The sequence below is a fragment of the Gekko japonicus genome, unplaced genomic scaffold (assembly GCF_001447785.1).
Source record: "Gekko japonicus isolate JY-2015 unplaced genomic scaffold, Gekko_japonicus_V1.1 scaffold328, whole genome shotgun sequence".
In the NCBI taxonomy this organism is placed as follows: domain Eukaryota; kingdom Metazoa; phylum Chordata; class Lepidosauria; order Squamata; family Gekkonidae; genus Gekko; species Gekko japonicus.
The window spans coordinates 125,145-146,406 of NW_015170285.1; the positions used below are offsets into that span (position 1 = coordinate 125,145).

At 49.1% G+C, this 21,262-nt stretch overlaps 1 protein-coding gene across 1 annotated transcript in view; it reads right to left on the minus strand.

The window, feature by feature from the left end:
* RIMBP2 (RIMS binding protein 2) overlaps positions 1 to 21,262 on the minus strand; it is a 103,062-nt gene that overhangs the window by 5,084 nt on the left and 76,716 nt on the right. Inside the window, exons 12-13 of the mRNA XM_015417868.1 lie at positions 7,450 to 7,634; positions 4,204 to 4,372 (exon numbers count right to left, since the gene is read on the minus strand). Of these exons, the coding sequence (XP_015273354.1) occupies positions 4,204 to 4,372; positions 7,450 to 7,634 (354 nt within the window). The remainder of the gene's footprint in view (positions 1 to 4,203; positions 4,373 to 7,449; positions 7,635 to 21,262) is intronic.

Sequence of the window (21,262 nt, forward strand, 5' to 3'; positions counted from 1 at the left end):
TTATGGAGACTGATGGCAGATGCTCAGCAGAGAGACTGGCTTTAGTGGTTTAGGAATGTCTGAAGGACAAGTTTGGGGACTGGTGTTCTCTTTCCTTCTCAGGAGACGGAACTCACGAATTCAAACCAACTGAAACCTTCACTGGGTTCAGGCGCAGCTAAGCTGTTGAACTCTGGTTCCTGTTGATTTCAAAGCAACACCAGACAATTTTGTACATACTGTAAAAATAGCCATTCCATTTTTGTTACATAAAGCAGATCTCCAGTTGCAGGCAGGCACAGAATAAGGGGAGCTGACAGCATTAGACAGGATGATTAAAGGGCCCAGTTTATTTAATTTTACATCAAGTGTATAGGAATCTAGCAAAACATGCTCTGTGCCTAACTGCAGTGCAAGCATGATGGGATGCAGACGCATTAGGCCTCTTTGGCACATCCCTGATTTCCAGGTGCCTAGAGTCCTTACCAAGCATGTACTACTGTTCAGGAGATGTGGGCCGGGTCCTTTCTCCCTAGCCATGAGGTCTACGGGTCAAGATGGTGCCCCAGTTTCTATCCCAGCTCCTTGAAGATGCCGAAGGACCAGGTTTCAGGTCTGAGGCTTGCCCTTGCATCCTGTTCAACTGATGCCTCTGGGTGCTCACCAATGCTCCCTCTAAGCTGTGGAGTCTTGTGAGCAAAAATTCTACTTTGTGAGCCACTGGCATTAAAGGTGTGAGTGAGCGATTTGGCTCCTGCATAAATTAGTTTGCTCTGGAGCCATCCTTACTGAGCTTAGACAAAATCTGTCAGCTGGAGGCTAAAAAACAGCTAGCTCACACTAACTCAGCTTGGGAGGAAACACTGGTGCTCACCTAAGTTTTATACATACCACTCAGTCATCTGTATCCACCCTGCTGTTATCATGGGGGGCAGCTCACTGCTTGGTTCCCCCGTCCAGTGCACAGCTTCCTCCCACACCCCAGTTGCGTCTGTCTTGCCATCGCTTGGTTCCAAGGGGGAGACGAGGGCCGCTACAGGCTCCTTAATTAACCCCCACCTGCTTGTCCCTGATAGAGTTTCTGTGCTATGTTAGGATGCTTGCTCGCCTTTCATCTACAGGCTGCTGGCAAACTCTGCCCCTTCTCTCCCCCCCCCCCCCGGTTGGGGGGGGGGGCCGAGGGGGTCTTCAAATCCCCCCCCCCCCCCACAGTTGAGGGTGCGCAGAGTGGCCTTCAAAACAAACCTGAACCTTCATGCCTTTTCCTGAGCTGCATGATAACTTAATTTCAGCTGGTTTGAATTCCTAGTTGTAGCACTTCCTCAGATGCTGGAGAAGTCACCAGTCTGCACTGTACAAAGGATATGGAGAAGGCGAGGGTATATGCAAACTGGGTGTACAAGCAGGAAGGGGGGGGAGTTAAGCCTCCTTTTCTCAAAGAATCTTGCATTGACTTAATCGCAGGCAGATACTGGCCTTGGAGATAAAACCAAACATCAGTATCCCATGCCGTATGACAAACCACTTTGGGAACTCCACTCACTTTCAAAAGCAGATCATGACATGGGGTGGGTGCCAGTGGTTCAGCATAATAGCCCCACTGGTGGTATCCCTGGCACCACCCTAAGCTGCTTTGTGGATCCTAGCTGCTATATTTTGTGACTTTTGCGGTGTGTGAGCTACAAAGATGTGATCCAGATACTTCCCACCTCAGTCCTCAGAGCTGTGCATACTCTGGCCCTCACTTTCTACAATTCCAGAATCTTCTATCTAGCTTATCTTCACATCCTGAGGATGTCAGTGTTCTAATAAGTTCCTAGCCCTCATGGCTGTGTGATGATGAACATTCAGACAGTGCCTGGTGAAAACCTACAGCTAAGGCAGCGAGCTCAAGAGCCAGTGGTTAGTGGGACATCAGGCTAGTGTTTGCAATTTCAGTCATGACTTGTATGCACCCCATGAATGTTGGCTCTCAGTATGCTGGGGGTGAGTTTAGTGCACCCTCTAGGGTATGCATTTAGTCCATATTCCATCTGATCATCATTGTGTGAATGAAAGAAGAAGAGAAGAATAGATTGGATTTATACCCCACTCTTCACTACCTGAAGGAGTCTCAGAATGGCTTACAATCTCCTTTCCCTTCCCCTCCCCACAACAGACACCCTGTGAGGTAGGTGGGGCTGAGAGAGCTCTCTCAAGAACTGCCCTTGAGAAAACATCTCTGAAAGAATTTATGACTGACCCAAGGTCACACCAGCAGCTGCATGTGGGGAATCTCCCAGATTAGCGTCTGCACTCTTAGCCACTACCCCAAAATGTCTTATCTGCATTTCAGGGGAAGGCCAATGTGGGTCGACAAAACGCCTTTCATGGACATCTGAGATCTCTCGCCATTAATCTTATGAGGAACCCATGGTTCCCAAGACAACAGTTTGGACGCCATTGCTTATGACAAATTAAGAAAGTAGGTGCTTGCTTGCTTAACAGGACTTGGGGTAATATTTCAGTCCCTCCCTCCGCTGTGAGTAAAGTACCCAACTGTGATACTGGTGCACAGGACGATGCCTAAGCCCAGTGCTGAAGGGCTATTTGTTAGGGCCTGTATTCTGCCAGTATTTGAAGCTGTAAAAGGAGTATCGGATGAGGCAGCTCAAAGTGCTTCACTACATCAACATGTGATCGGGTCAGTTTTGTTTTCAGCACAGACCTCTTTTAGACTTTCTGGATCTGCTGTGGGCAGAGCGTGTACTCTTTTTGAAACGGTCACAGTTGACTTCAGGAAGGAAGGCATACAAACAAAAGAAGAGGGAAAGATATGAAGCTATTCGAAATGGTCTTTTTCTCTCTCTTTGTAAAAACCGAACACTTGGGCAATTGAGTGAGCTGCAGATGGTAATGCAGTCCCTAAATTCCTGGGGATGCATTTATTTTAAAGAACTATCGCTGGAATTGTCTGACTGGATTGTGGAGCGGGGCTTAGTTTACTAGCTTGGCTTCCAGAAAATTAAGCAGTTTATCTTCATAATTTGATGGCAGTCTGAATCATTAACCCCGCCTGCGATCAGCCTTTTCATGGTAAGAAGTAAAAGAAAAATAATTTATTCTTTGTATACCACTATGCTTTGTCACTGTTAGTAGATCATGGTATTTCATGTACTTATGGCAAAGCAAAAGGCATCTTGTATAATAACTAGGGGCATGCATTGGGATCTACCGGAGCCAAAAATGTACCACCCCAAAATAGTATTTCTCGAGTATATTTCGGCTACCCAAATGTATGCAGGTTTTCTTGGGAAAACTGGAAAAGATCCTGAGAAAATCCTGGATATATTTGGGAATTTCGAGTAAATATGAGCTCCGCCTCTCAGCTGTTTGTCAGGCAGGCTTATACAATCCCTTTAAACTTTAAAGGGACTGCAGAAGTCAGCCCAAGGATCAGCTGGGGAAGCTCTCAGCACCCCACCTCCTTAGTTGTGGCTGGCTTTTCTTGCAGCCCAGTTTAAACCGGGCTGCAAGAGAAGCCAGGCCAAGATCAGCTGGGTTGGTGAGGAGTTGAGAGCTCCCCACACCGGTGCAACTCTGCACTGCCTTCTGCCACCCGTGCGGCCGGAGAGGACAGCCCAGCCGGGACCAACTGTGCCTGCAGGGAGCCGATTGCTGGAGGAGAAGGCTGCACATGCAGGGAACCATTGGCTACCTGCAGGCCCAGCAATTTCAGCTGGCCTGCCTTCTCCCAGTGCCTGGTTTGAACCAGGAGAAGCCAAAACAGCCCCAGGATCAGGCTGGTACTTTTTACTGGCATTTTGCAATTTGGGTGTTTTGGACCTGAAAAAATCTGGGATTAAAAAAAACAAAAACTTAAAAAATAATCTAATTTAAAAAAACCCAACCATACTGGTATTCAGATCTGGGTTTTTTCAGGAATCCTGAAATTTTTCTGGGTCTTATAGACTTAAACCAAAAAATACCAGTAGTACCACCCCTAGTAATAACTTGTTAAAGAAAATATTATTTGGTTAAAGTACTTTAGTAGTAGAAAGAAACATTTTGCTTTTACTTTCTTGGTGGCTGTTTTAATTAATTTGAGCTGTAATCAGACCATAGACCCAGGACTGATCCTGCTTGGAAACAGACTTATGAATTCAGATCCCTCCCTCTGCTATCTAGTTAACGAGAGCCAATAGAGATACAAGTTACTCTGCTTCAGATGGAGGGTCCCCTTACCTAGTTTCTCTACAGGCGTATTCAGAGGGAGAAACCCTTGTTTCAGGAGCTGGTCCATCATCTCTTCATCGTCAGCTTGGATTTCAGAGACCATGTTGCAAGGAATCAGGCCCAGCCTTGCACAGGTTTCTCCTCGGTAGAATCCATCAACATCTTTATCACCATACACCTGCCGTTGTCCAAAGGAAAAAGAAAAGCAGAAACAGAGTTCAATGTTTTAAGAATTTTCCAAAAGTGAAAGCAGATTGCTTGAAGGATCCAAGGCCTTTGGCTCACATAACTGGAGAGGGTTCATGGGTTGTCTGAGTATGTGGGTTGTATGAGAGCCACACCCTCCCTATGGAGAACTTGACACAAGAACCAGGGCCTCTTCATTTTACAGGTTTGAGTCAGTCAGTCCCCGATCCCATCATTTGCAGCAGTGTAGGGAACATTCAGGAAGAGCCTACTCATGCCTAGGCATGTAAGCTCTCGTTGATATTGACAGTTATCCACACAGTAGGAGAGGCTACACCAGTCTGAGCTAGTGGTTAGAATGCTGGGCTTGGATTGGGGGACTTGGGTTCCAACGTCCCATCAAGCCAGTCATTTGCTCAACCTAACCTCCCTGTTGCAAGAAAAAGGAAGCTCATTTCCAAGCACAAAGTCCTGGATGCGGTTCGCAGAGAAGGATACACCATCAGTTTTCAAAGCATTTCATGCTCATCTTCGAAGTGTCACAACAGTCCACCCCCCTATTGCAGATTTGAGGGCAAGGCTAAGGGCCACCCACAAGAGTTTTCAGCAGACATGGGGTTTGAAATTGAGACCTGCCACTGCCTCACACATACACAAGTGCTGTTGAGTCGCAACTGACTTATGGCAATTCCAGCAAGGGGCTTCCAAGGCCAGTGAGAAGCAGAGGTGGTTGGCCATTGGCCCTCTTGGTGGTCTCCTATCCAAGCACTTGAACCTGTTTAGCTTCTGAGATCTGACGAGATCGAGCTATACCATGCTGCCTTCCCTCCTCCGGCTCCTCATAGATACTATCATTTTATCTACTTAATTATATTTATTATCCCACCTTTCTGTTCAAAAGAACACCCAAGGTAGCTAACAAATATGAGCATCCTTTTATAAATACAGGCATCAATTAACTGTTAACTAACAAAACAGCACCAGCTCTCTTGTTAGCTTTGTTTTACAGACAGGCAGCTGGGGCGTAAAGCTGAGCAAGTAGTAAAGCTCTGCTTAGATGACAAGGTTTCCCCGGGGAGAACACATCAATGCATACTGTTCCCGGTTATTATTTTTCCTAACTCCCCCCACAAATAACAGATAACATCAGTAATACACCTCTGTTGTTGCTACCTTTCCTTCCTTATCTGTGTTTACGGAAGCATCTTTAGGGGATAGTTGGGTCTCCTGAGGAACCTGATGCAGGATGTGTAGTTGTGTAGTTTGACAGAGGAGTGCTCATTTGTTGCCAATAGGCTCTACGTATATATCTGTTAGTAAAACAAATACTACAAAGATACCTTTGCAAGCGAGTGATCTCCCATCAAATGGAAACCAAACCATTGCTGTGCCTTCCCTGGACTTCTTGCTGCTCAGAGGAACCGACTGTGCTGAATAAAATTTGTGGCCGAGATTGTATTTCCAGTGCTGGACAGCCTGGACAGCTCATAATGTTTACCTTCAGTACTGAAGTGAGCATAACATGCCCCCCCCCCAGCAGTAAAAAAAACTGAATTGCAACCAGGGGTCATTTCGTAGAAAAAGAGCTAGGGGAACTCATTAGCATATGCAACACCCCCTGACATCAGGGGCCCGGCAGTGGACCTGCAAGGCCAGCGGGAGTGTGAGGAAGCCCCGCCAAGGCCCTCCCTGGACCCAGGCAGGCAGGGGTGGGGAGAGGCGGGGAGGAAGCAACGTACCCTCCCTCTTCTCCTGCCTCCTCCTGGCTGAATGAGGGCTGGAAGCGGGGCGGCCGGAAGCAGGGGGCGGGGCTTTGTCATGTGCCCCGCCCCCTGCACCTTACCCGGGGGAACTGCGTTCCCCCGCGTTCCCCCCTGAAATGACCTCTGATTGCAACTGATACTGAAGCTCAAGACAATTGAATCAAGACCTGGGTTTCTTGTCTCCTTACCAATGCTGATTTCTCCACCTCTATTGCCCCTCTGCATATCTCACCTAAATCCAATCACGCCTGCTATTGTCATTTGCCCGCTAATGTCATTCGGCATCTGAAATCACTCCCCATCCCAATAGATACGACAAGGGCTCTTTTTGTAGAAAAAGCCCAGCAGGAACTCATTAGCATAATAGGCCACACCCAACAGCAGGAACTCATTAGCATATCGGGCCACACCCCTGACAGCACAGCTCATTAGCACATTAGGCCGCACCCCCATGTTACCAGAAGTATGGTTATCCAGCCACACCCACCTTTTGCTTGTTATTCTGTTTACCTTGTTTGTTGTCAAAACCCAGGGCCTTTTTTGTAGCAGGAACTCCTTTGCATGTTAGGCCACACACCCCTAATTGTAGCCAATCCTAACGAGTTTCTGCTGTTGGGTGTGGCCTATTATGCTAATGAGTCCCTGCTGGGCGTGGCCAACTTGGGAGCCAGCCGGAACTCCGTTCCTGTGCGTTCCTGCCCCAAAATAGCCCTGGATCTGAGAGAACTTGTGATTGACCCAAGGTCACACCAGGAGCTGCATGTGGAGGAAGAGTGGGGAATCAAACCCGATTCTCCCAGATTAGAGTCCGCGCTCTTAACCACTACTCCCCGACACTGCTCCAGCTTGGTGGGTTTTATATCTGAACCAAAGAAGAGCCACCCCATATCCTGTGATGGCTGCTGCTGACGGGTGATGGGTGAATGGACAGAGAATCTCTCCGTACCATCTTTCCCTGGATGCCCAGATGGTGTTCTAGGGATGGGGTGGAGAGACAGGGAGGAACACAGGATTATCTTTGCATTTGTCTACCGCTGCAAATGTGGCACTTCAGCAACAGTAGCAACAACAGCAACCAAGTCACCGAGTGAGACTAGGGAGAATGAGAAGGCAAGGGAAAAGAGACTGCCTCATGACCATTTACAAGGTCTTTTGAGTTCGAAACAAAGCTTGGTTTGTTCCCAGTCAGCTGAAGGTAGCGGGAGGTCTTTACCGGTCTTGTGCTTAATGATGCCACGACAAGGTCAAGAGACTCCTAAGTTTGAATCTTTCAGGAGCACGGTTCCATTCCATGTACATATCCTACCTTGATAATCTGCCCTTCTTTAAATGGGAGTTCCTCTTCTGCCGCATCAGGATTAGGAGACATGGTCAGTGGATCATAGTCAAAAAGGGCCACAAAGATCCGCGTGGAAACGTCCTCTGCACCAGGGTCAGTTTCTGATTCTTCATAAATTTCAGGAGAAAGACGGTCCCGGCTAGAGTATCCATCTGCAATAGCAACACCAGAGACCAGGGAGGGCTCTGTTACACAAAAGTTAGCACGGCTATGACCTGTTTGAGTTCTTGAAATGCATCCCCCAAAAGTACCGCTCAACTTCACAGTGAGGAATCGGATCTTCTGGAGCAAAGTCCCCACTAGTTCCTAGAGTGCAGCAAACCACTCGCTGTGGGCATGAAGGCCAACAAGGTTGGATTCAACCTTTGTACGACGGGGGAAAGTGCCACCCTTATCGGGATGGGCCCAAGGTCAGTATCCTGCCCATTCTACCTTGTTCTCTGCTGCTCACAGAGGCTGCCCGTGCCCCAGGGGGACACCACTTTCTTTCTTATGATACTGCACGTGTGCATACAGGAGCAATGCAACTATAACGACACACAACACACAGGACTGGGGCACCAGCAGCCACTGTGAACAGGTGCACATGACGCAACGTCCAAGGCCTGTGAGCTCCACACCACATTTTGATGGGGCTTTGGGACAGTCAGCCTACAGACGTCTGGCTACACAGCAATTGGGCAGAGACCTCCAACTCTGATTTCCCACTGGTCCTATAGCCCTGCCACAATAGCTCCGCCAAGCTTTTGGTTGAGGCAGTGGATGTTCAGCCATCCTGGCCTCCCCTGTTCCCGGCCTCTTCCCAGTGCCCTGCTGCCTTAGATAAGGTCACTTGGGCACGGGAGCTTTCTATTCACCTGACATGAGGCACGGGTCCTCTCTGCTACTGTTTATTGTGCCATCTGGAGTTTTATGGGTTGTATCGCTTTTATTGTTTTATGGATCTTGCCGTTGTAGCCACCCTGAGCCCACTCATGGGATAGGGCAGGGTAATAATGATAATAATTAGGAATTAGCACCTTCCCCGAAGACCTACCCCAGGACTAGTTGATCCATGGAGTCCATTCCACCCGCTCACACCTACAGTTCTAATAATCCACATGGGGCTTGCCCTTGTCTCAAATCCAGAAGCTGCAGCTAGTGCAGAATGCTGCAGCCAGGCCCTATGCGGGAGCACATCCAACCTGCGCTGAGGACACGGCACTAGCTGCCAATAGCATACCAGATTAATTTCAAGGTGCTGGCTCTCACCTTTAAAGCCCTATTTGGTCAGGGCCCGGCATACTTAAGGGACTACCTTTCCCCGTGTTCCCCAGAGAGCACTGCATTCAGGGACGCAAAATGAGCTTGCCCTCCCAGGCCCTAAGGATGCCAGGCTGGCAACTACCAGGGGCAGGGCCTTCTCGGTGGTGGCTCCATACTGGTGGAATGAGCTCCCGGAAGAGATTAGGGCCCTGCGGGACCTTTTACAGTTCCGCAGGGCCTGCAAGACAGAGCTCTTCCACCAGGCCTTTGATTAAGGAGCCGCACTATACACCGAGGAGTGTCCCTGCTTTACCATCCCTATTTCCAGCCTGTGCTCGGTTTACCACTTTAACCGCCGCATAATAGTTGGAGAACTGAGCTAGTTACTGGAATATATGGTTACCTGAGATGTTTTATAAATAATCTTGCTCTAGCTTTTATTAACTTTGTCCCAATGCTTTAGGAGGATTTTAAATGATTAATTTATATTTATGCTTATAAGCTGCCCTGAACATGCTTCGGCGGGGAGGGTGGGATATCAACCAAATAAATAAATAAAGTTACGGAGTGCAACAGCCTCTTGGCTGATGGGAGGCTGGCTCAAATCTCACTGCACACCTGGAGCATTCGCAAGACTGGCAGCCACATTCCACAATGTCTGCTCATCATGCCCCCCCCCCCCGTTTTCAGAATACCTGTGGAAAGAGCCCTGAAGTGCAGGGAGGAAAAATGAACCATCCTTTCACCTGTTGGGTGGGTTGACACACAAAGGCTGCCTTAATACGCTCAAGAAGAGGGCTCTGGCTTGCAGGTGTTCCGCCTCGACTTACGCATCTAATTTTATGAACCAGCAGTGGATCAGCTGATGGTGCAGTCACTGCGCTGCCACAGCCACTCTGTAGCCTTCAGATTCAGAACTCAGAGGCCACATTCTGATGGCCGAGTAACTCCTACTTTGGGTTCACCGGCTTGCGTGCTCCCCTTGTGCATCACTTGCAGAGGAAAAGCTCCCGCCTGCTTTACAGCAATACCACCATTTGTTGTGATCGGGTTAAACAACAAATTGGGCTTTGCTTCTGGTTTACAAATCCAGATAAAATGATGTGAAAGTGAAGGAAGCGGTGAACGCGAGGATGTCAAAGGTGCATTCTTGACGTCATCAAAAGGAAGCTACAGACTCCCTCAAGTGACCAGTTCTCAGGACTGATTAAAACCTAGACCTAATCCCATTGCGGAGCTGCGGTAGCTCAAGTGGTTAAGACACTGAACTGCAGACTGTGGAAGGTCGGTAGTTCAGCAGTTCGAGACCCGGGTGCCGCATGAGGGAGTGCCTCATTTAGAATGCAGGGATAATTATACGGGCCTACCTTACAGGGCTGTTGCAAATATCACTTTGGCATGAAACACTGTGAGGAAACGCAACATATATGGAAATAGGTATCCATCCTGAGCTGAGTAGATTAGACCAAGGAATGTGTTCAGAGCATTTGATTGTATGGGCAGCAATCCAATAAGATGGAGTTTGTAAAGTGTGGTCAACTTGCGGCCAACGTAGGGCCATCACCCCAACAAGGCAAGTGAGATGCAAAGGTGGTTTGCCATGGCCTTCCTCTGCAGAGGCTTCCTTGGTGGTCTCCCTTCCAAGTATTGACCCTGCTTAGCTTCTGAGATCTGGCTACACCACGTACCTTTCTCCCCACCCACACACACACAGTGTGTATAATTCATTGCCTGTGCTGCAGAAAAGTTTGGTATCAGAAGAATACAGAGTGTTTACTTATGCTGCCCAGCAGTACATTAATCCATCACCAAAATGTCATAGTCCAGCCTCCCACCTCCAAGTCACGCAACCATTTTTTAAATACACGACAAGTCATGAAAAAAAAATTTAGTCAAGGAGAGCAAGCCTCATGAATGCTCCACTGTGTCTTCACTGCTGACGTGCACCCTCTGAGTTCTGCTCATGAGGGGTGGGGTTGCATCCAATAGGATAAGGCTTAGACTGGACAGAGGTGGGTGCATTTGTGAGTCCTACTGGACAAGCAAAAATCCTCTATCTCGTGCAGACTTCACAGTGGGAAAAGTCATGGTTGTTGGAACTCGTGCAGAATCTTCTCTCCCCCTCCATCTAGAAAGCCTATGTTCATCTTCATGGCTTCTGTACAGCCCTACATTGGGGACTGTGCAGTCGCAGGCCAGCCACCGGGAGGAGCTAGCGAGCTCAAAAGAATTTTCTAGTATCTCCAGACTGCTAGGCCTCCCTATAGCACAGCGATTTCCCTGCCCAAAAGTCACGCTATATGGGTGGAGCCAGCACTCTCCCCTCGGTTCTCTCTCTTTTTGCCGCCACCTAAAGAGGATGTGATTTCAGCGAGCTGTTGTCTCTCTTAGTCTGGGGTGAATTTCTCTCTCTCTCAGGCTACTGGTCAATCATGGCTTTAAGAAATGTTGCCAGTGTGGTGCTAAAATGGCACAATCAGATGAAACGCTCCTCCTGTGTTTCGGGCCTCGTAGAAGGCCGTAACACATCTACCTGTAAGGCTTGTAAGGCCTTGACCCCAAGGGCCCTAGGAGGCAGGGTGGCTCGCCTCAAGGCTACGCTTTGGGAAATGGCGCTCACCCCAACCGGAGAGTCCCGAGGCGAGAAGCACGCTCAGCCACCTTCGGTGAGTTCGGCCCCTCTTTTGACTGCTCTACAGGGCTCCTCCCGGGACTTCCGCCATTAGAGCGGGCTCTGAGCCCCCAGCAGCCAGTTTATTACTACAGTGATCTACCAACTCCCAGTAATTGAAACCAATGGTGAAAAGCTGACCAGAGATTGTGAGGGAATGGCAGGTGTGAGAGGGAATGTCACTGGATGTAGGGAGGGAAGATACAGAAATCCACACCTTCCACTCTCTACTTTCCCCAAACCTGCTCGTGGTCAATGCTCCCTCTAAGCTGAGTTAGTGTGAGCCAGCTCACAGCTTTTTAGCCTCTGGCTCACACATTTTTGTCTCCACTCAGGAAGGATGGCTCCAGAGCAAACTAATTTCGCTCGCTCACAACTTTAATGCCAGCAGCTCACAAAGTAGAATTTCTGCTCACGAGACTCCACAGCTTAGAGGGAGTGTTGCTTGTGGTCCAATCGTCTTCTCCCTTTCTCTGTTCTCATCCTCTGATATCTTTTTCTCTCCCTTCCCCTCCTTACCTTGACCTGCTCTTGGGCACCTGGGGGGCTGCCCTTACCCTGAGAGTTGCCACCTCAGCAGCAGGGTCCCCAGCAGCCAGCAGGGGCAGCTAACCACGGGCGGGGCCCCTGGGAGCCTCCACAGCAGCAGCAGGCTCCATGGCCAGCTGTGGCAAAGATCCTGGAGGCTGCATGCACAGATAACTTTATTATTGGGGAGGTTTAACACCCCCAATATAATTCTTTTAGGGTTTTCAGATTTTTTCCTGCAAACTTGGGGGTCCCCCCGAGTTTGGAGAAAAATCTTTCTGTGCACTTAGTCAATGTAGATATCCACAGATTGGCCCAGACTTGACCACTTGGTATATAGATCTTTAGCTATGATTTCCACGACCATTCATTGAGCCAGGTAACAATCTAAGAAATGCCATCCAGTCCAGCATCGTGGTGCCCACTGGCTCACTGGGTGCCCCTAGGAAGCACAAAAGCAGGGACAGAAAGGCCAAAGTCTCCCCCAGTGTAGAGACATCATGATTCATTTTCCAGTTGAGAGAAATCTCCATGAATTTGCTTTACTTTCGGTTTTTCTTTTTGTCCCTCCAAAGGACAATCTATGCAGAAGTGACGGGTGACCTTAGACACCCTAGATTTGCATTATATGGATTAAATCCACGACGATTAGGAGCACTTCCGTCCTGCTGGCATCCCTAACACTCAAGTCCCGTTTTTTTCCTCTTGGCATAGACCAGCACTCATTGGGTGAGTGGGCAGAGAGTTGGGGGCTTGAAGTAGGGGCTCTTATCCAATACTGGCCTTGTGCACCTTGACTTGCTGTAGAAAAGCACCAGTTTACCTTCTGTTTGCCAAAATGGCTAACCCGCAGGGTTGTCGCGAGACTAACACAATTTTAAAAACTGCACAACTCCTGGCATATCAAAAGTGCTGCATAAAGTCAGAGAAAAGGTAATAACAGTAGCAACCCTGGCGGCGGCGGCAGTAGCTCCCCCCCCCCCACTCCAACAGAAGACAGGGCTACTGGCTCCATGCTGTCCTTTCGGCCCTGAAGAGCAGCCAGTCCGGCCTGTTCCGTGTCAGCAAGACAAGAAGACGGGTATCCCAACAGCCAAAGAAGTGCATCTGGCCTCAAGAGTCAGCAAAGCAAAAGCCTCATGCTTCCCCCTCTCCCTGCTCTGCACAGCCACTCTGCATGCACCTGAACAGCGCTGGCTCTTCGGCTTGGAAACGGAGATGAGCACCGCACCCCTAGAGTCAGATTCGACTGGCTTTCGAGCAAGGGGAACCTTCACCTTTAAACAGGGGATGCTGCAGAAGAGGAGGGTGGGTCTCATCCACTGCCAGCACAAAGGCCTCACTCTGTTTGCAGTACTGATCAGACCGGCGTCAGGTCGAGCAGCTATACAGGCGTCACTCATCTGAGGACTGCAGTGGCCCATTTGCCGGTTACAGAGATTCCCGTTCATCTTCTGCCTCCTCCCCCCTCTCTCCTCAGCTGCCAATCCTCAGAGCAAAGGCAACCAGAGAGGGTATGCCAGGACTGCCATGCCTGAGCTGAGAAATACCTGGAGATCTGGGAGTGGAGCCTGGGGGCAGCCGGGGCTTGGGGAGGGGAAGGAAGGACCTCAGAAGTGTTTGATGCCACAGAGTCCACCCCCGCCCAAAGCAGCCATTTCCTCCAGGGGAGCTGATCTCTGTGGTCTGAAGATCAACAGTGATTCTGGATGATCTCCGGGCCCCACCTGAAGGTTGGCAACCCTAACACCAGCAGGTCACTTGGGCAGGGCCAAACCACACATAACATGGCGGGGGGAGTTCTTGATCGGCTCTCCTGTGCAATTTCACAAGGTGATGGAGGAAGGAGGCTTAACACTTTAACTCATGCTCTTTCGGAGTCCAAGTTGCATTTAACCTTGGCAACGGGGGGGGGGGGGGGAGAGATGGGACCGGTGTACTCAAAGGAGTGCAGAGGCATATGTGATCCTCACTGCTGTCTCATCCTCACAACAACCCTGGGAGGTAGGCTAGGCTGAGAGAAGGTGACTGGACCAAGGCAAGGTGAGGAATCACCTGTTTGCCCTTCTGGCACAAGGGCCGCTCTGAAATGGTGAGCAAGGCACAAAAATCTAGACCAGAGATCTGGTTGCTTTAACAACCCTGGGAGGTAGGCTAGGCTGAGAGAAGGTGACTGGACCAAGGCAAGGTGAGGACTCACCTGTTTGCCCTTCTGGCAGAAGGGCAGCTCTGAAATGGTGAGCAAGCACGAAAAGCTAGACCGGAGCTGGGAGATCTGGTTGCTCTCCCTGCCCACCCAACCCTGAAGCTGGGCTGGTTGCTCCTTCTCAGTTCAGGCGCTCTCACAGGGCTGTTGTGATGATATAATAGGTTAACCACCACGCAGGCTACTTAGAGCCCCACAAAGTGTAACCGACACCAGCTGCAGACCTCACATGCAGCTCAGCCTTCTGCCAAAGAAGCACATCAGACTTCCCAGGAAACATCTGCTGGGCAGGTGAGCCCAGATGTATTTTTGGTGCCTGAGGTTTGCAACACAACACTTATTTTCAGGGCCCAGCTGCAGGTCCTTCGTGGACCTCACAGGAAACCGCCAAGTTAGCAAGAGTTCCTAGAGATGGACTATAAGGACCTTCTCTGCCGTTCAGGACTCTTTCAGCCCCTCCCCATGCTATCAAGTGATTCTGGCTATGAACCAGGGGGCACTGTTTTCGCAGGGGCAGCCTAACGCTTCCCTGGCATGGCCATCACCGCATCTCCTGTGCCTGCCTGCGGATGCACATGAACACACACGGAGCTGCCTGATACTGAACCAGACCCTGGGTCCATCCAAGTCAGTTCTGTCTACTCAGACTGGCAGCGGCTCTCCAGGGTCTCAGGCGGAGGTCTGTCACCTCACCTACTGTCAGATCCTTTAACTGGAGATGCCAGGGACTGAACCTGGGACCTTCTGCCTGCAATGCAGAGGCTCTTCCACTGACCCACAGCCCCTGAAGCTTCCTCCTCGGCTGTTTATCTTCATTATGTATTTAGTGAAGCCTCTGGGTGGAACGGCAGAGCAGAGACATTTATAGTCAATTAAGTATACAAATAGATGCACCCAGCCTGACGCAAGGGCCATTAAGGAGGCAGCATCAGTTGTGCCGGCATAAATACATGTGAAGATGGTCTTAACTCATTTGCATGAGCAGAGCCTTGCCAAAGCTCAGCCCAGGGCAAGACAGAGTGGCACACAAGGCAGCCAGTTCGGTTTGTGGGGAAACTGGACAATGCCTCTACTGCAAAGTCGAGACTGTCTGCCATGCTCAGGCATACACAAAAGACACAGCTGCCGCAAGCAAGCCATGTGCGCTGGGCCTTTGTCTGGCCAACGTTGAAGCTCATGTCGAAACCTGCACCAGAACACCCAACAGTGGGAGGCACCTGGCCTTTGAAAGGGGAAAGTCATTTGGAGGGTTGGGAGGATGGAAGACCAAGTGCAATAAGGGAAGGAAGGCCAGTCCAAGAGACTCATAACGTGTTACAAAGGACAGTAGGAATGTGGGCAAGAAGAATTCGTAGGAAACAGAAAGGAATGCAGCCTTGGACCCCCCGGTCTAGGGCAAGTGATGCTCTGTCTTCTTGGTGCTTGGGGGGGGGGCAACTGTGGGAGGGCTTCTAATGTCCTGGCCCCACTGCTGGACCTCCTGATGGCACCTGGTATTTCTGGCCACTGTGTGACACAGAGTGTTGAACTGGATGGGCCTTTGGCCTGATGCAACATTGGCGTCTCTTATGTTCTTATGTTCTGCAGCTAAAACAGTTGGGTCACATGAGGTTGTATTCCATGGTCTACATCATGAGAATGTTCAGAGAAACCATTATGGGCAACCGAACCATGCTGGGTTGGAAGCAACGTTCCACTGATCACATCCAGCCTGCGTGGTATTCCCTGTCCTGGCTGGCTCCTTCAGACGATGTCTCCCAGTCCACCATGAGGTCTAGTGTGGACTGCCATTTATCCCCATCTCGTCATGCAGAGAATACTCCGGAGTCCCCAGTGGGGCATCAAATGGCAAGAAGAGTCTCCATGTGACTGGCAGGTGGCGACTGGCAGCAGACCTTATGGAGGGAGTGGGATGAATAAGGAAGACCCTATGTTGACTGGCCATTAATTCCAGTGATGTGTGCTCGGGACTGCAAGATGGGGAAGGGCTCTGAAGTGTGTTTTTGCAGCTCTTGGATTCTCTGCATTATGATGTGGGCAAGTAGACTGTTGGTTTTATATACAAACAGAACAATAAATTTGTTTCTTTGGGTAAGCTTCCCACGAAACACTTTCCTTCATCGAAGGACCATGCAAGGAAGTTCTTAAGGTTCTGAATAGCCCATATATTGTTTAATGGGGCCAAGTTTCTGGAAGGATTAGATCAGCATAGGGCTATAATACTTTGGACATAAATAGCGAGGCGCTTTGGTGACAAATTCTGAACCCAGGACTTCAGGGACTATAGAGTTCAGTCTGCATCCTCCCAGGCTCTGGCCAGAGGAAAACAGATAAGTGAGGATGCTCCTTAAACACCATTAAGCCATAGTGGGTCATGTTCTGCCCGACACCTCATCCACATTGGCCAGTGCAACAACTGATTCAGTTGCTGGGTTTTTGTGCCCCGTCCTCTCCAAACTTTCCAGGAGCTAACTTGCAAGGGTGCTGCTGAGTTTCCAAAGACAAAACCAAAATGGGATCAACTGAAAGTACTTCTGCCGAACTTGATGCTAACTGAAGTTACATGGACATATGAACTGACTCATTGATCCCATCTTGCACAGCGTGCACAAAAGGACGTACGGACTGCCCCGTTGGTCCATCTAGCTCAGAATTGTTTGGTCTGACCGACCCTCTCCAGGGTCCAGGCAGAGGAAGGTCTTGTCCAACACCTTGTCCATCAACTAGATACAGCAGGGGTTGAACCATGAGTTGCTGAACCACTATATCATGGCCCGTCCCTTAACACATGAAGCTGCTCATATCAGATCAAACCATCGGTTCATCAAGCTCAGCATCGTCTGCTTTGACTTGCAGCCACTTTTAAGGATCCGTGGCATAGAACGGTCTTACCCACCCTCTGGTACCTGAAAATCTTTTACTGGAAATGCCGAGGACTAAACTTGTTATATTTTTGCACGACAATCGGGCGCTCCGCCACTGAGCCACAGCCCTTTCATGATGAGCAGGGCCGGCTCACTCACTAGGCGAACTAGGCGCTCGCCTAGAGCGCGCCAGCCCTTAAGGGCGCCAAACTGGCACCCCCCCCCCGCTGTCCTGGTTCAGCTGCAAACACTACTGAGTTTTAAACATGTTATGATCTTTCCTGGGTTTTAAACACCAATTCCACCAAAGAACTTAGCCCTCTGGGCACAGAAGGGTCACTCAGCTGAGTCAAAGAAGAATCTAAGTAGGGTGGCTATTACATAAGGACACTCAAGTTGCAACTGACTTATGGCAACCCCAGCAAGGAACTGTCAAGGCAAGTGAGAAGCAGAGGTTGTTTGTGACTGCGAGTGCCTTTCTTTGCAGAGTCTTCCTTGGTGGAAGCCAGATGTGCAAAGCAGGCAAAGTTACAAAAGCAAAAGTGAGTGTTAAGAGCATTGGTGCCAGGGGAACAGGAGGTCCGGGGTACAGATCCAATTAACGGGTCCAAGCCATGGTGGGCGCAAGGGGGGGGGCGCACCAGAAGGGATCCTCGCCTAAGGTGCAAAATAAGCTGGGGCCGGCCCTGATGATAAGAGAGTTCCGGGGAGCACGAAAGCACGCTTCAGTGTTTTGAGATATTTTGGAAGGTCCTAATAAAAAAGTAGACTTGAGTCCAGTGGCATCCTAGAGAGCAACAAGATATTCGGGGTATGAGCTTCCAAGCATCAAAATCCCTGTCATCGGATAAAGGGAGCTTTGGTTCTCGAAAGCTTATAGCCTGGAATTGTTGTTGGTTTTTAAGGTGTTGCAGAACTTGAATCTAGTTCTTCTAATGCAGACCAACATGGCTACCCACTGAAACTAATTAAAAAAGTGTTATGTTAGCATTGTTGTTGTTGTTGTTTTTGCTGGGGTGCGTGCGTGGGTGTGTGTCACACCAGCACAGTCACCCAATTGCCTTCCCTAGGAAAGAGTAAGTGAATTGGCTACATATCGATGTTCCCCCCTCCAGGGTCCTGTATTCACAAATCAAGTTCAGAATGATGACAGTACAAAACAGTCACATTTTAGATTTCCCTCGGTGTCGTACAGCCAGTCAGGAAGAGGGGAGGGGTGGGAGGGTCATGCAACGGCAGGTGCTTTGGTTCGTTTCAGAATGGAAAGCTGGTGGCCGGGCAGGGAGTCGGGGAAGGTGACCTGAAGCTCACTTCTCCCTTGCGCCTAAGCAAACTTACCTGCTTCGAAAGAAAGGGAGGGCAGGAAGCGGGACAAGACTTGCCGTGTAAAGAGAGGCAGCTGCCCTGGCACTCTGCATGGCATGCAACAGCGACATAGAGGGATGGCGCTCCTTTCACACCCAGCTCTTTTTTTTAAAAAAAAGCAGCTTGTTTGGCACAAAGGACGAAGAAGGGTTTGGCATACCGTATCTATAGTCAGAGGTCATGGTACGTTGCCGACACCATTTCCTGTGTCCACCAACGCTGCGATAATAAGCTTCTTCTTTTACGGGGGAAATATTCCCCTCACTACCTGACCGAGATCGACCACCTTCACTGTTACTGTCCAGTGTAATTTCTATGGAGAAAAATGGAATGGTCCATTAAGGTTGGCTTCAGGTTCTCCTCCGCCAAGGTGCTGCATGACAGGGCTGAGCCTGACCTTGGCTTCAGTAGGGACCCAGATGTTGCCGGCATACGTCTCAAGTGTCTCACTCCAGGAGGGATGCCCCGCATGTAGTCCAAGGGCACTCGGAAACATGGATGGGTTGAGTAAATGGGGGGGCTGAGTGGGATGAACCCACAAGACTTTACAAAGCCACTGCAGGCCAGAATGAGAAATGTCTGGGATTCTCAGTAATGAGGAACGCTTGAGAGGTATGGTTATCAGGTTTGGTAAATTCTCCTTTGGGGCAACATGGGGTAGTTTTCCTTGGACAGATCGAGTTCTGAGAAGGGTCCAGCAGATTAAAAAAAAACACCAGATAAGGTGAGCTCTTACAGTGTCCAGTGTACAGAACACCACAAAGGAATTACACATTTACGCAGACAAGACCTGTGGGAAAATCAGAAGTCAACTCATTCCCCCCAAATGGATGCTAATCACACAAAAGGCTACTTATTTTGTAAGGTATGATTTACAGAACAATTTTTGGGAGGCTGAAATGTCGCCACAAAATGACATTCACCCTCCATTTAATTGCACGAAATAGTCTTGGGGGCGGGGGAATAACCCACATGGTAAGACTGCAACTTGATATGTCATGAAAACCAGAACATTTTGTGATGTGGAACCTTGCCTGGGGCAGTGACTTTCACAGGATGATTACGCCATGTGACAATTGGAGGAAAACACGGTATTTAATTAATCCATTGATGAAGCTGGATCAGTCAAGGGACAACATAGCCATGACTCTTGATACAAAGAAGGAAAACGAAGAGTTAGAGACTTTGTCAAGAATGTTACTTTCCTACTTATTCAAGGACACAAAGAGGGTGAAACAGATGCTGTCACTAACTTCTTGCAGTGCTTATGTTATTCTGTTTGTCTCCAAGATGTTTTAAAAACACATCTCTTGGAAAGGTAACTACATATAAGTAAAAATCAAAGGCTTCAATTGCTCCTATCTCAAACCCCACATGTTTCCTGGAGGACAGGGAGCTCTCGTGCGTCTGGACATTCTCATTTGCTGCAATGGAACATGCCATCCTGCATATACAAAGGAATGCATGTACAGATCAGCTCAAACTGAATGAAAAGAACAGGAAAGTCTTTGTTTGTGGGATAATAGGGGCAGGCCTGTAGCCAGGATTTTTTTAAGTCAGGGGGCATTTAAATTTCTTAGGGGGGACTTGGTAATCAATTTAATCCAGGGGAGAAGGCCGTGACAACCTGGTCTAGATGGGAAGTCAGGGGGCCTAGCCCTGAATTGCCCCTACAGGCCTGAATGGGGGACACATATCAGAAGGAACACCCTCAGCCATGAATGACTGCTAGACAGGAGCAAGTGGGAAATGGACCTTTCAACACACTTGGTGGCACTACCAAAGGTGGGGGGTGAGAGAGCAAACTCAAGAGGGCTTAAACTCGGAATGCTTTTCTGAGAATCTTGGAAATATTACTCACATTCTTTTTAAAATAATTCCTCCTCCAAAGATAGCTGGAATCTTCATCTACCTTCAATCACTTTTTTTAAAAAAAGCCAGTTCTCAAAACTTAAACAGCATCTGATGAACTCTCGGGGGGGGGGGAGCTAAATCCAACTGCAAGGATTTAGCTACCATTCAGGTGATCTATAGTTGTATGTGCAATCCATTGACTGTATCAGTAACTTTGCTGATCAAAACAGATGCCCGCAGAGGGAATTAACAGAACACTGTCAGCACGGATAGGAACCCCAAATGAAATAAAGGAGTCTGCTCTTTGTGTATGTAAAGTGCCCTCAAGTCACAGCTAATTTATTGTGACCCCATAGGGATTTGGGGGGTAAGAGACGTTCGGAGGTGTTTTGCCATTGCCTGCCTCCATGTAGCAACCCCGGGCTTCCTTGATGGTCTCCCATCCAAGTACTAACCGGGGCCAATCCTGCTTAGCTTCTGAGATCTGACGAGATCTGGGCTTTCCAGCACCTGTGGAGGGCAGGGAGCTCACCTGTGACGTGGTGTGTCACTCTAGGGCTTCCGTTACTCCTAGATTCTGTGACATACCATTGAATTCCTCCCTCTGAAGCTTCTTTGACAGCTCAGAATTGGGGTCAATATTAAAATTTGTCCGTGGTGGAGTCTGACGGGTTTGAAATTGCATTTTAAGCCAATGGCATTGGCTTAAAAAATCTGTAATATTACAGGGTGTGCGTAGTTGCTCGTTCTCAAGTGGGAGTCAGTAACATTAGGGAGGAGTCAGGATGCCTATGCCGTTGTAAGCTCAGGCAGCTCGTGGACAAGGATTTTGTGAGCTGCATGCCACACACTGGACCATATGTTTCTGCGTCTTGAGCCTGTGTATCTCCCAGAAGTACTCAGATCAGAGGTAGCGTAGCATGGCTACAACTATGATAGGAGAAGTCCTTGGTTCAAAACTCACCGTGGCTGTGAACACGCAAGGGGGACTTAAGGCAAGCTGCTTTCTCTCAGCTTCACGTATGCAGGAGAGAGTTAATAATATGA